The sequence below is a fragment of the Aquarana catesbeiana genome, linkage group LG02, assembly GCF_042186555.1.
Source record: "Aquarana catesbeiana isolate 2022-GZ linkage group LG02, ASM4218655v1, whole genome shotgun sequence".
Classification (NCBI taxonomy): Eukaryota; Metazoa; Chordata; class Amphibia; order Anura; family Ranidae; genus Aquarana; species Aquarana catesbeiana.
Window position 1 is genome coordinate 697389483 of NC_133325.1, and position 14601 is coordinate 697404083.

General features: G+C 42.0%; 1 protein-coding gene across 5 annotated transcripts in view; it reads left to right on the forward strand.

Moving 5' to 3' along the window:
* ABR (ABR activator of RhoGEF and GTPase) overlaps positions 1-14601 on the forward strand; it is a 637383-nt gene that overhangs the window by 501523 nt on the left and 121259 nt on the right. For all 5 annotated transcript variants that reach the window (XM_073616867.1, XM_073616868.1, XM_073616869.1 and 2 more), the window contains one exon: positions 2356-2460. In XM_073616867.1, the coding sequence (XP_073472968.1) occupies positions 2356-2460 (105 nt within the window). The remainder of the gene's footprint in view (positions 1-2355; positions 2461-14601) is intronic.

A 14601-nucleotide genomic window follows, 5' to 3' on the forward strand; every position in this document is an offset into this window, starting at 1 on the left:
AAATAATAATTGCATTTTATAAATGCATTTTTTTACTGGTAAAAAATGCGCGTTTATTATTTTTTGTTCCAGGAGCCTGTAAAGCATTGCACCATTGCTGAAGCCATGCAGGTCTCCTGCAGACCTGTCTGTATATCTGCTTCCTCGTACAAGGAAACCGATACATTCTGACAGGTAGCATGAATAAACTAGTTCAGGGCTCAAAATTTCAAGTCCTGAGCTACTAGCCAAGCCTCAAGGGTTACTCTCCACCAGTTGCCCCAGTCAACCCTGCCTCTGCCCTGTCCCTAAACACGCCCTCATAAAATGACACTTAAATATTTTATGCAGAATTAAGTTATAAAAAATAGGGGGGGAGGTTGGGACTTTGAATGAGGTGCGCATGATGCAACCCAATCACACTCACAGAGGTGCAAACATATGTATGTTTATTAAGGACCAATGATCAACATGGCATAAAAACGCATTGCATGCATTAGACATAAAGTAATCGCATATAGACAATAAATCTATGTATATACAACCATGGGACATGGGTAGGTACAATTATGCATCTTAATCCTCCAAACAAGATAAAAGTCATGTGAAGTAAAAAAAAAAATCTGAAAATTGGTCAATGTGTGTTTGATGCATCAAAGGTAGGCCCGACGCTGCGTTTCATGGACTTCAATCCACTCTTCTGGAGCCAGATGCATCTAAATGCTATAAAAGATGTATAAAAAGCAATATAGTTTCATGGGTCTAACAAAATCAGCAGAAAAAGTGGGAAATTTGGGCATAATGGGCCATGCCAAAAAAGGTTACTCACATGATAGCCAAAACTGGGACCGTGCGACAAAACAAAGCCAGGGGTAAGCCATGGAGCCTGGCCCGGGAGCTGAGAGGGGGACCTCAACGAGGAACACCGGACCGCACACACCAACACCCCGCAGTGGAGGGGACTTCTATAATGTAGTAGATATATAAAATGTATCTATCATGATACAAGTAACAAAAAATGAAATGATATTAGCTGCAGATATTACCAAGGTGATTGAAAAAAGCACCCGGAAGATTACCTTGGACAGTACATATGATGTTTGAAGCCACATAGATAGAAGGGGATCAGGGTGTGCATAGGTTGTATCACACCGTCTCTGAATACCATGAAGCAGGGAGTGAGATGCAGCCCCAGTATGGAACTCCAGCTCCCCCTCAGCCTCACGCAGGCACGACACAGTGGAGCAAAACCTCGGCAAACGCCAGAGAAGTTCACCACATGTCAGCCCAGCTGATATACCGGACGTCTGTCTGTGTGATGCCCAACCAAGGAAGTCACATGCACAGTGCCGGGGGCGTGGCGCCGATGCACGGTGGAAAGATCCGCCCTACCTCCCCTCCAAAGGGTTGGGGGTGGGCGGCTGGAGGGCGGACACCAGCATGCATCGCAGCTCCCGGGAAACAGGACATCTACCCACCCACCGACAATGAGTCACACAGACCCAGTCTGGCCACACGGAGTAAGAAGCCTGTGCCCACCAATGCAACCTGTGCCCACCATGCAGCCTCGTGCAGCCTGTACCCACCATGCAGCCTTGTGCAGCCTGTGTCCAACGTGCAGCCTGTGTCCCTCATGCAGTCTCAGTCCACCAATGCAGCCTACCTGTGCAGAGGAGGACAAGAACAGGAGAGCCACCCGGTTGAGGGAACACAGCGATAACAGCTTTCATTTCAATTGCGGTGTTCCCGCTGCTCAACCTCACATATAGCCCCACCCCCTGGCCGGGGAACTTTGATTGACAGATCGCCTGTCCTGGGATAGGACAGCTGATCTGTCTAAAGTCCCGGGACAAGGAGGAGGGGCTATATGTGACAGGGAGCAGCAGGGAACACAGTAATGTGAAATAAAAGCTGTTATAGCTGTGTTCCCTGCACTCTGATCATCCGGGCGGCTCTCCTTTCTCTTCCCCCTCCGCGATCACTGGACTCCCATTCAAGGAATGGGTTGAATGGGAGGAAGGACTCCCATTCAACCCAGGCTGCTGGCAGTGCTCGCCCCCAGCTCCCAGGCAGCCAATAGCTCACCAGCCCTCAAAATCCACTTGCAAAATGCGAGCAGGCGAGTGGATTTTTTGAGGGCTGAACTAGTTCATTGAGTACTACAACAGACAGCTGCTAAGGCTGGGAGAAAATCCCCGGCTAGCTGTCAGAACAGGGGAGTGGAGGCCTGTGCTTTCATTACATGTTACACCCTGAATAAGGATGTAACATGTTATGAAAGGTGAACTTATCCTTTAACCTGAACATGCAGAAAAGGCTTTGCTTTTTTGAAAATGTATTAGCCAAGCCTGAATAATTTTATTCTTTTCATTTTAGATTTACAAGCATTTGCACTTAGTTCTTTGGAGCTCCAGGTACTTACCGGGTCCTGCTTTAAGCTGCGAACAGTTCATAACATGCCAATAATCAGCAATAAAGATGGTAAGTGTATTTGTCAAAGGGTTGTAATAGCACAATTATTACCACAAGGTGGTGCTGCTTTGTTCTTTTTTGTTCAAATGGTTTCCGATAATGGTTATGAGTACTGGAAATACTGCCCTTCGAGTGTAGTGTATGATTGAAAAACAATCTTTATTTTCCTCCTAGCCACCTTTTGCTCTTGCTGCGATATTTTAGAAACAAAGGAGTGACTGTCTGACTAAAGGACAAACTGTGCTTCCCGCGGGCAACCAGACACTTCATCCATGACATCTGATTATTATTTGTGTTGAATTTTGAGTTCCGTGATCACTACTGTAATTTGTTGGATTCAGAGATCAGTACAGTGGTAGCACTGTTCATAACACATCAACCTCATGATCATTGGTAGGCAATACATTTGTGGGGCTAGTCCCAAGAACCAGTGAAAATAAATCTGCAGACCCTCTGATGTTAAATGTTAAAATATAAAATGGGATCCCCATGACTAAAACATTACCCTAGCACTTAACCCCCCTTACATGAACACTGAACACCTAACCTAGCATGTAAAAGGGTATCCCCAAAGTGTGCTGCTATTGCCAAATCACTGAGCTCCTAATACTCACCTAGCTTAACCCCCCTAACACTTAACCCTTATTCCACTGCATACTCACCACAATCTTCACCAGGAGCCACTGCGCCAGTAGCTTGCATGCCCCACACTGAAACCATGTAGTGCCAAGGTTCTGGCGCCAGAACAAAAGATTATGCTAGTATAGGTTTTTTTTTCATGGCCTCATGTACACTGAATGCCTTTCCTCCTGGCAGCAGTGTTTTGGCGGAAAAAACGCTTGACACTTGTCAATGCCTTTAGGTGTGTCAAGCCTTTGAAATAAATGTATGCTTAAGCCCTAAGCGCACCTAGCGTTAACATGCATTTAAAGGCGTCAAGCATTTTTTACAGCCAAAACACTGCTGCTGCAGGATGCACTTGCATTTTTTTTCTGCCTTTAAATGCCCCTGCTTCTAAATGCCTATGTGTATGTGGACATAGACCAACATGCAGGGATGTTTAGAACAAAAAAAAAAAAAAAAAAAAAAGCGGCAGACGCCCCTAACAGCAGCGTTAAAAATATACTGGAGATAAAAGACAAGGTGCGCCAATCTAAGTGCAGTATCAAAAGTATAACAAAACAAACGGCCAAATGGCTACTCACAAGGATTCAGTAAAATAAGGCATATAAAAACATGTAGATGGCCCAGGGACGTGATGTCAGCTGCTCGCAGTGTGGGATCCCAAAGATGTCTTCAAGCGCTGGGGCGAGTGTAGAAAGGCTGGCCGCAGAATGTAATCCTCGGCTGGTGGAGACTTGGCTGTGGGGAGAAGTTACTTTTGATACTGCACTTAGATTGGCGCACCTTGCCTTTTATCTCCACATTGCCTTCCAGAGTTTTTGCTTCTACTCCCAAGGGAGCAGCCGCTGGTGCTTAGTATCATCCTTATTCTTACTTTTTGTTACTTTTGGGACTTTACGGTTATAACCCTATACTGTTAACACCTATATGCCCACTATTATTATTTTGGACATTCTGGATATTTGGGACATTATTATTATTTTTATAATTTTTATGTTCATGTTTGGTTGTTACCTTGCGCTATTTTCCCCTTTTTTATATTGTTAAAAATATACTAATTGCAGTTTGCCTTAACTGGCCCGACACTTATTATGGAAATTATTCAGCAGATGGTTCTTATATTGTATATGGTCATTATATTGAGTAGCATGATTGTCCTTACCATGTTTGAGTTTGTCTCCTTATATGCATCAAAAAATCGTAAATAAATTACTTCCTCCTAGACCTCCTTCTTGCGCTGGTCCAAATCTAAACATCTGAAGTTACAGGACATCCTGTCCAACTCTGCTACAGTGAGGGGAAAAAAATATTTGATCCCCTGCTGATTTTGTACGTTTGCCCAATGACAAAGAAATGATCAGAGTATAAGTTTAATGGTAGGTTTATTTTAACAGTGAAAGACAGAATAACATCAAAAATATTCAGAAAAACGCATTTCAAAGAAGTTATAAATTGATTTGCATTTTAATGAGTGAAATAAGTATTTGTCCCCTTTGCAAAACATGACTTTGTACTTGGTGGCAAAACCCTTGTTGGCAATCACAGAGGTGAGACGTTTCTTGTAGTTGGCCACCATGTTTGCATTGTCATGCTGAAATACCCATCCACAACCCTTTTTTAATGCCCTGGCTGAGGGAAGGAGGTTCTCATCCAAGATTTGACAGCACATGGTCTTGTCTTTCGCTCGGTGAAGTTGTCCTGTTCCCTTAGCAGAAAAACACCCCCAAAGCATAATCTTTCCACCTCCAATATTTGATGGTGGGGATGGTGTTCTTGGGGTAATAGACAGCATTCCTCCTCCAAACACGGCAAGTTGAGTTGATGCCAAAGAGCTCGATTTTGGTCTCATCTGACCACAACACTTTCACCCAGTTCTCCTTTGAATCATTCAGATGTTCATTAGCAAACTTCAGACGGGCCTGTACATGTGCTTTCTTGAGCAGGGGGACCTTGTGGGCGCTGCAGGGTTTCAGTCCTTCACGGCGTAGTTTATTACCAATTGTTTTCTTGGTGACTATGGTCCCAGCTGCCTTGAGATCATTGACAAGGTTCTCCTGTGTAGTTCTGGGCTGATTCCTCACCGTTCTCATGATCATTGATGCTCCACGAGGTGAGATCTTGCATGGAGCCCCAGACTGAGGGAGATTGACAGTTTATTTTGTGTTTCTTCCATTTGCGATCAATCGCACCAACTGTTGTCACCCTCTCACCAAGCTGCTTGGAGATGGTCCTACACAAGGCCATCCCAGCCTTGTGTAGGTCTACAATCTTGTCCCTGACATCTTTGGACAGCTCTTTGGTCTTGGCCATGGTGGAAAGATTGGAATCTGATTGATTGCTTCTGTGGACAGGTGTCTTTTATACAGGTAACAAGCTGAGATTAGGAGCACTCCCTTTAAGAGAGTGCTCCTAATCTCAGCTCATTACCTGTATAGAAGACACTTGGGAGCCAGAAATCTTGCTGATTGATAGGGGATCAAATACTTATTTCACTTGTTAAAAATGCAAATCAATTTATAACTATTTTGAAATGCGTTTTTCTTGATATTTTTGCTGTTCTGTCTCTCACTGTTGAAATAAACCTACCATTAACATTATAGACTGATCATTTCTTTGTCAGTGGGCAAACATATAAACTCAGCAGGGGGTCAAATACTTTTTCCCCTCACTGTATATGCTCTTAGCACAACCTCAGGAGTAAATGGGGACATTTTTCTTTGTACTCCTGGAAAATACCATCAGCTCCACCATTTTATATCTTCACTTCCTCGTCACCTATGCTCTGCAAAAGACCACCTCCGATTGGAGTGACTACTTGCCCCACCAATTAGTCCATCTCTCTGCAGCTCTTGACTATAGAGTATTCTTACCTCTTTGGCAGAACCTAAATCCCCATTATATTTGTCGAAACAGGAAAAGAGCTGGATTATGTACTTATCAAACCCCAATGATTAAAAATTCTGAAACTACCCCATGTCTCTTCAATAGACTCAAAAACTGCTGGTCTAAATTACAAATTTTTTAGCAAAGTGATATTATTACCCAAAAAACCGATGTCTACAGCCCAGACTTATCACCTCTTTTTTGGCAGGGTTGCAATACTATTGGAACTCTTGCTTGTGTGTGGTGGGCTTGTTCTATGATCAAAAGTACTGGACAAAAATTGTTCAAGTAATTCAACGAAGAAGGCATATCTATTTAAATGAACTCATGGGTGTGTCTCTTCCACAAGACAGATACCTTGATTACAGTGTATAAAAAGCCTCCCACTGCATTTACTGAATGCAGCTAAAGTCTTCTTAGCATGCTATTGCCATTTACAGGTCTTTTATACTAAGAGTCATAACAGATAATACATGCATTTTGTAAGAACTATTCCCTCCCACAAAGGATCTTATGACAGGTTTTTTACCACATATTGGTTGTTGTTTTAAAAAAATCTGATATACCGTATATGAAGACCACCTTGACCCAATTTCTTCTTAGTGGACTGTGTAAAGGCCACCACTGGTCAATGAGCTAGACCTCACTTGCCTTTTATGCCATCTACCTACTGGCTGTTAGGCCATTGATTTGTGGAAGTTATAAACATAATCCTATCACCCTTCCCTTAGTCTCTCAATATTCGGATGTCCTGTTGTTAATACTTCACAATGTTATTGGTTTTACTTAAACAATATATTGTATTATGTATGACATATTGTTTATTAATTGACCTTATTTAATTATACCTTCCTTCAAAATTATTTTAAACTCCAGAAAAAAGTGTATTAAAAACTAGTAAATATCTGACTGGTTCATTAACTCTTTTGCCAGATTATTTTCTTTATAGTCTTGTGCCACTTCCTCTTTTCTGTACAATTTTCCTGTTCCTGCTTGTTTAGGGTTTATTTGGATGTAGAACTGCATCAACTTAGCATGTGGATCGTGACGACTCTCATGTGGGATTCTGCAATCATTGTGCATTTTCTGGTCTGCTTCAGTATCCTAATGCATATACAGCCGTGGTGAAAATTTTTGAGAATGACACAAATCTTAATTTTCACAAAGTCTACTGCTTCAGTGTTTTTAGATCTTTTTGTCAGATGTTACTATGGTATACTGAAGTATAATTACTAGCATTTCATAAGTGTCAAAGGCTTTTATTGACAATTACATGAAGTTTATGCAAAGAGTCAATATTTTCAGTTATCCTTCTTTTTCAAGACCCCTGCAATTTGCCCTGGCATGCTGTCAATCAACTTCTGAGCAGCATTCTGACTGATGGCTGCCCATCCTTGCATAATCAATGCTTGCAGTTTGTCAGAATTTGTGGGGGTTTGTGTTTTCACCCACTCTTGAGGACTGGTCACAAGTTCTCAATGGGATTAAGATTTGGGGAGTTTTCTGGCCATGGACCCAAAATTTCGATGTTTTGTTCCCCAAGCCACTTGGTTATTACTTTTGTCATAAGGTGCTCCATCATGCTTGAAAAGGCATTCTTCATCACCAAACTGTTCTACTGTTCTTGGATGGTTGGGAGAAGTTGCTTTTTTTACAATTCTTTATTCAGGTCTGTGTTCTTAGACAAATTGTGAGTGAGCCCACTCCCTTGGCTGAGAAACAACCCCAAACATAAATGGACTCGAGATGCTTTACTGTTGGCATGACACAGGACTTATGGTAGTGCTCACCTTTACTTCTCCGGACAAGGTTTTTTACGGATGCCCCAAACAATTGAAAAGGGGATAAATTACTTTACCTCAGTCCTCAGCAGTCCAATCCCTGTACCTTTTGCAGAATATCAGTCTGTCCCTGATGTTTTTCCTTGAGAGAAATGGTTTCTTTGCTGCCCTTGACACCCCAGCAATCCTCCAAAAGTCTTCACCTCACTGTGTGTTCAGATGCTCTCCCACCTGCCTGCTGCCATTCCTGAGCAAACTCTGCACTGGTGGTGCCCCGATCCCTCAGCAGAATCAACTGTAAGAGACGGTCCTGGTGCTTGCTGGACTTTCTTGGGTGCCCGGATGCTGCCTTCACAAATGCAGTGGAAATGTTTTTTCTAGGATTAAGTTCGTTTTCATGGCAAAGAGGGATTTTGCAATTCATCTGATCACTCTTCATCACATTCTGGAGTATATGCAAATTGCCATCATAAAAACTGAGGCAGCAGACTTTGTGAAAATGTAATATTTGTGTCATTCTCAAAACTTTTGGCCACGGCTGTAGACAGCAGGTCAACCAAAGTAAACTACCTCCACCTACAAAAGAAATATCTGTCTTGGGTGAAACTTGTATTGAACTAGGCACAGCATACAGCTAAAAATACATGTACTGTATGGTACATTTATTTGGATGGTTAACTCTGCATTCACCTGTTTATGTCTATATAAATTTCCATCTGCCAGGCAGACACAGGTATGCACGAAATGCTTTAATTATCTGCTTCCCGGAATCTGGCATGGGTACTGGAAAATTTCCCAACAGACCTTTTGTGGGCTCCGATTTGCCCCATTAATAGTAAAATGTGATCTGGAATCATTTTAATTAAAAAGGATTTGAGTTCAGATATATAGTGCTGAAAGAAGCTGTGCAAAAGCATGCAGTGTGGGAGTGTGCTTGCTGCAGCCATGTTTGTTCCACACCTCACATCTGCCGGACTGACATTTGATGTGGTTGGACCAATAAACAAGGTTACACCTGTAGACCGTGCAGTTTCCCTTTCTTTTTCATGTTGAATTTCAGATAAATTAAAATCACAGATTCATGGAAACAGTCTATTTACCAGTCTTGTTGAAGTTCTTTTACTTTTTAATCTGTGAGCCTGAGATTGTAAAGCAAAATACTATTAAACTACATAACATTATATTTATTATTTTATAAAGTGCTAATATAGTCCATGTAAAAGACTGTACCCTAAAAAAAGTATAAAAATATATGAAGCATTCATTACAAGAACCCTCCCAAGTGTCAATAGAAGAAGTAGCACAAGACTATAAGAAAATTAATGTAGAAAAATATTGGATGCTAGGGAAGCTTTGACAGCAGTTGTTTTATATTGTGAAGTAGATAACATTTAAAGGAGGAGTTTGAGCTATATAAAAATCAAAACAATATTCTGTGTGCTGGTCATCATATCCTCCCAAAAGCTGGTAAATACACTTCATAAGTGCATTACACTCTATAAACAACTTTTGAAAGCTGCAGCTCTCGAAAGATTCCACTAGGTGGCAGAAACACTCTAAGACCAAAAACAAACAAAAGCATAAAGCATAATTAAAACTGAATCCAATGCACTTATATCAGGTAAGGAATGGAACAAAAAAAAAACACTTACCTGTATAGCTGTAGCTGGTCTGATGCTGCGGCTGTCCCTCACTGGCTCTAAGCCCAAGAGCGAAGTGTTCACAAGACAGCTAATTGCTCAGTCTTGTGACATCTGCGCCTGCCCCCCTCTCTAGCCCAGTATTCCTCTCCGGAATTCTCTTGAGAAAGTCTTGATGACAAAACTTGTTGAGGAACAGACATCAGACTCAGGAAGCGCAAGTAGCGGGTCCGCCATCTTCATGTGGATTTTACCTTTCTGTTTATGTAAGTGCAATGTTATTTAAATAAAGTGGCTTACTGGTTTCTACACTATAAGGCTGCTTTGTGTATAAATTTCCCTGGAGGTATTTCAACGCTACTTGGGCCTGGAAAACAGGTCCAAGGAAGAAAAAGAATACTACTGAATGCTTGCCTAGACCCTATGCAGGATATGGGTTGCAACATTTGGTGAGTGTCCATTCCTGTGGAAGGGGGACACAGCGGTGGATTTTAATGATGTTATAAATGCACTAGTGGTGATTAGGTGAATTGGGTGCCATGCTATTTGATTATATGTGAACACAAGTCTACACTTTTTGTCTTTGTGGTGTTTGAGAACATTACACTATGGTTGTCTTTATTGTTTTTGGCTCCCCATTCTTTCTGGGAGGATAAAAAAATAGAAGATTTTTTTGATGGGGGGAGTGGAATCTGGTGGCCAGTAATAATATATATGCCTTTTAAGACCCATTCACACTGGAGGGTCTAATCATTCAGTGAAAGTTCACTTTTACCATGGATTTCACTGAAGTGGAGTATATACTGAAGAAATACGTATTTTCCACTAAGTTTGGACATTTGGGATTGTCTATTTGTTTTTGGTGTACTCTAAAGACTGGGAGTAGAGTGTAATTAAGGTTAACTAGCTTAGTACCTTGCTGTGGTGGCCCACTGCACATGTACCTTTGGGTCTTTTGTCACTGGATAGGCAGTCACCCCTTTCTCCTCCTATGCTGAAGTGATGGGTATTGGAGGCCCTCCTCTCAGAGTCCTCCCATTACAATTTGCTCTGTTTTAGCCTCTGGGGGCAGATTTAGTTCCTGAGCACTCTACCTTGTCTGTCTCTATGCATAAGGTAGTTCCTGGTTTGATTCCTCAGCCTTTCCATTAGGAGACTGGCATAATTATTTCTCTAGATATTTGGGGGCGTCACTCATGGAAGCAACATCATTTCTGAGGCTGCTTTCTGGTCTTCCAGAGCAAGTAGCCCCTTCTCCACTGTGGTGTCTCACCTCAGGCAGTTCCAGTTCAGACCCCATTGGACAACGTCTAGGTGCTGCTTTAGCTTCACTAACAAGGAGGAGTGGGAGTCCTTTCTCCATCAGGACAAGTAGTCTGATTCTAGCATTGGATAATGCAGAGAGTCCTTTAAGGACAATCTGTCGGGAGCCGTTTTCTCTCCCCTGGTAGCCTTTTAAACGTGGAGGTGAGATTCTCACAGCTAAGTGGGTCTCAGATTCTGCGTGGAGGTCATTGCTGAAGAGCCCTATGCCACCCTGGATTGTCAGCAGTCAAAACAAAACTAGTCTCCTGCTGCAGATTACCTTTGACTGAAACAGAGTAAGTCTTGAGTACTTTGTGGGCCCTGTCCACTTGGGATTGGGTCCTCTTCCTTCAGCTGATCTGCAGCCTCTTAGAGAAAGTTTTTCTATTTCCTTCCCTTCCTCTGCCCCTAATTGGATGAATACTCTTAGTTGTATATCTAAGACTTTTGTCTCTTTTTCTGCAGCTGTTAATGCTACACTGGATCTAGGAGATCAGGAACTTTTCTAGACCTGTAACTTGGTAGGCAGGCTGGTTTTTCAGCAGGAGGATTTCTTTGGAGCGTCCCAGAGTTGCCAGAGAGGATGTGTTAATTTTATCCTCAGGTTTATTTAGTTCTTTCCATCTCACCTGTGTTAGACCAACATTTAACTTCCATCTCCTGTCTACCCCTGTGGAGCTACTTCACATGCACCCTATCCCTTTACTCACACTAACTTCATGGGATCGAGTGATTTCATAACCTCTAGTAGGCAGTTGTGTTCTACCTGATTCAGAATTGTTTCTGGTTAGTCTCATCTGTTGTGATTAGCTGTTTGGTCAGATAACCTTTTTTACAAAGAGTTTTCATCCCTTGATCCTGGTCAAGGGCCTAAATGCTTTAGCACCTTTCAATTCGGGCCAGTATGTCTTTCTTTCCAGGACCTATGTTGTCCTGGGCTCTTTCTTGAGGCTTGTTCCTGTAGAGGCGTAACTCAATTTCTTGTTAACCACATCAGGTTGTGGGTTCTTTTCTACCCTCATGGTAAACTATTGTTTTGCCCATTTTTGATGAGTTTTTGGTTGATCATCTTCTCGCTGGTTCATGTTCAGTGGTCACTTCCATGTGTAGTCAGTGTCTTCTGGCAGTGACCTTTCTGTCTAGGTTTTGAGCATCAGGTCTGATTCCTCGTGCCCTCCCTCTGCTTATGTTGGTATGGTCCTCCATCTGGTAGGGGCTTGGCCTCATCCAGTTTCAAATTTGCAAGTTGGCCCTTCATGCGGCTTCACATACCCTGGTTCTCTTTTGGGTATATTAACGCTTTTTGCTGTGTTGAACACCCTTTTGTTGGACTGCTTTTTTTGATGTCCTGACAGTATTTCAGTTCTTGTGCCCCTAAATGGACAAGAAAGAAAATAGGATTTTTGTACTCATCGTAAAATTATTTTCTTGCAATCCACAGGTCCTACACCTCTGTGTTTATGTCTGTGCTCTTCTTACTCTTTGCTACAAACTGAGGCACGCAGAGTAGAGTAGTGGTTATCCTGGGCTGGCCTACAGTTATTTGGTTTGCCAGTGTCCAGTCCTTTTGAAAGCAGCAGTATAACCCAACAGTATCTGATATCCTGTGCAACTCAATCGACTGCCTTTTAAACTTGCTAGAAAATTTGCGTCAACCCTAGAACAAGCCTCTACCTCTCTACTGTCTGTGCCAATCCAGAATCTCTGCCCCTCTGTACATAATAATAATGTGGCCTCTGTACATAATAATAATGTGGCTGCTGGGAGGAGCAACAAAGGGGAATACTATATAACAGTGGCAGCTGGTGGATTTTTCTTTTGGGGGGGGGGGCGGCACTGACATCAACTCCCGCCCCGGATCGTGGCCCCTACCCGATCTAGGGCTAGCATGCTGCGATGTCCTCTCCTTCTCTCCCAGGATAGGATGCGGGCAGCGGTGTCTGCTACTCCCACAGCCGTGTGTCTTCTCCCTGTTCCTCCAAAGCTAGGCATCCAGTAGGATTGCCTGACGCTTTGGCCAATCGGGAAACGGGTCTCACGACCTGTCTCCTGATTGGCGGGGAGGAATATTAGTGTGAAAACAGTGAAAATTAATTCACTATCGTCACACAACAGGTTGGGATCATGACACAGTGCCCTGAGGCCACCATATTTTGAAGCCTATTAGAGCCTCTGGCTCTAATCACATGCTTCAAAATACACACCCCCTGCCTATCCCCATCATAGTAATCCATGCGCCCGGGGTCTTGAAAGGGGCCAGGCGCATGAACAGGGGGGTGGCGCCCGTGCACCCACAATGGATGGGCCACCACAGCTATAGAGTTATGTTACAGTTCTGAGTCTGCTGTAGCTGCTCACATCACATCCAAGATGGCAGTGCTCAGAAGCAGTCTCAGGGTTTTTGAATGTCTACGCAAGAGATGCTTTAACGGGTAAATAACATACCTTAAATATATTAGATGCACATATAATCCTTCGCGAAGATTTATTTTGAAATTAAAGATGCACGTATAATCTTTTGGGAAGATTGATTTTCAAATTAATGATATAGCGAGAGGATCTCTTTATGAAACATACTTTGTATATGCACACGTAACAATAAGGGGCATGTTTATAAAGCAGTAAATGTAACTATTTAGCAAACATTCACTGGTGGTGAATCAATGACTGTTGTTCAAAACATGCTAATGGAACCTACAGTGAATGTTTGCTGCATATCAGATTTGTATTGTATCTGTATATTGCCATTAAACGCGTTTTTTTACTTCAATTAGAATTTTTAAAAATCCTGCATTTACAAATTTTCATCTGATTTCTACTTATTTCATTTCTACCGGTATTCCTATTATAGAATTTTGCAGTGTAATTCTGCACTATGGCCAGTAGAGGGATGCTTGTCACACACTAAATTGTATTTGTGACAAGCAAATAAGAAAATATGTTTGGTAGGCATATAGGAATCTTAATATGCATGGGATTGCCCTGGCAGAAGAAAGCATAAGGACTTGTTCATGCTGTACAGTATTAATTGGTGTCAGCACATCTACATTTCACTTTGTCTTCAAAGGCTTTTTATATTTATTACATATGTTTGTATTAATATAGTTTGCATTTAGAAAAATAGTACATCCAGTGCTTATTTGGGTGGTGTTTAAGTCAGATGTGCTAATTTCCTAAATTTTCAGGCTGGTAATGATATTACTAACAAATAATATTACAAACAAAAGACCTTGGTACAGTTGCATTAAGGGAATGTATACGGCCCTGTCCTTAGCAGCAGACACCCCTTCAATAGCGACAGGCCAGCAATGTAAATCCAGCCAATTGACTCTGCCTTTTTCTGTTCAACGACCACTCTGTCTGTAACGTGAGCAGATTTACAAAGGTGTGCAACAGATTTGTCACTGAAGATTTTTACTCTTACCGAAACTCTTAGTTAAAGCTGGCCATACACCCTTAACAGATTCTTCCATTCAAGGTGCCATACTGCATGGATGGATGAATCTCCCACTACGTCTACTGCATACAGCGGCTGTATCTGATCCTGTTTAGCATTGCCTTGCAGTGTGACAGAATTGATAATTGCCTCCTCCATATCTAGCAGTAAACAAAAAACATTTCCAGGGCATCAAGAAAAATCAGTTCTCAGAGAAACTGTCTTTGTCAATGGCAACCGCATATGCATTAAATGGCCAAACATTTGTGTACACCTGGCATATCCCCATATCAGCTTGTTGAATATCCTATTTTAAAACCACAGGAAAAAATATGGACTTGGCCCAACATTCGTTAAGTACATCCCTCACATTTTTGTAAAAATTTTATTATATCTTTTCATGTGACAACATTGAAGAAATGACACTTTGCTACAATGTAAAGTAGTGAGTGTACAGCTTGTATAACAGTGTAAATTTGTT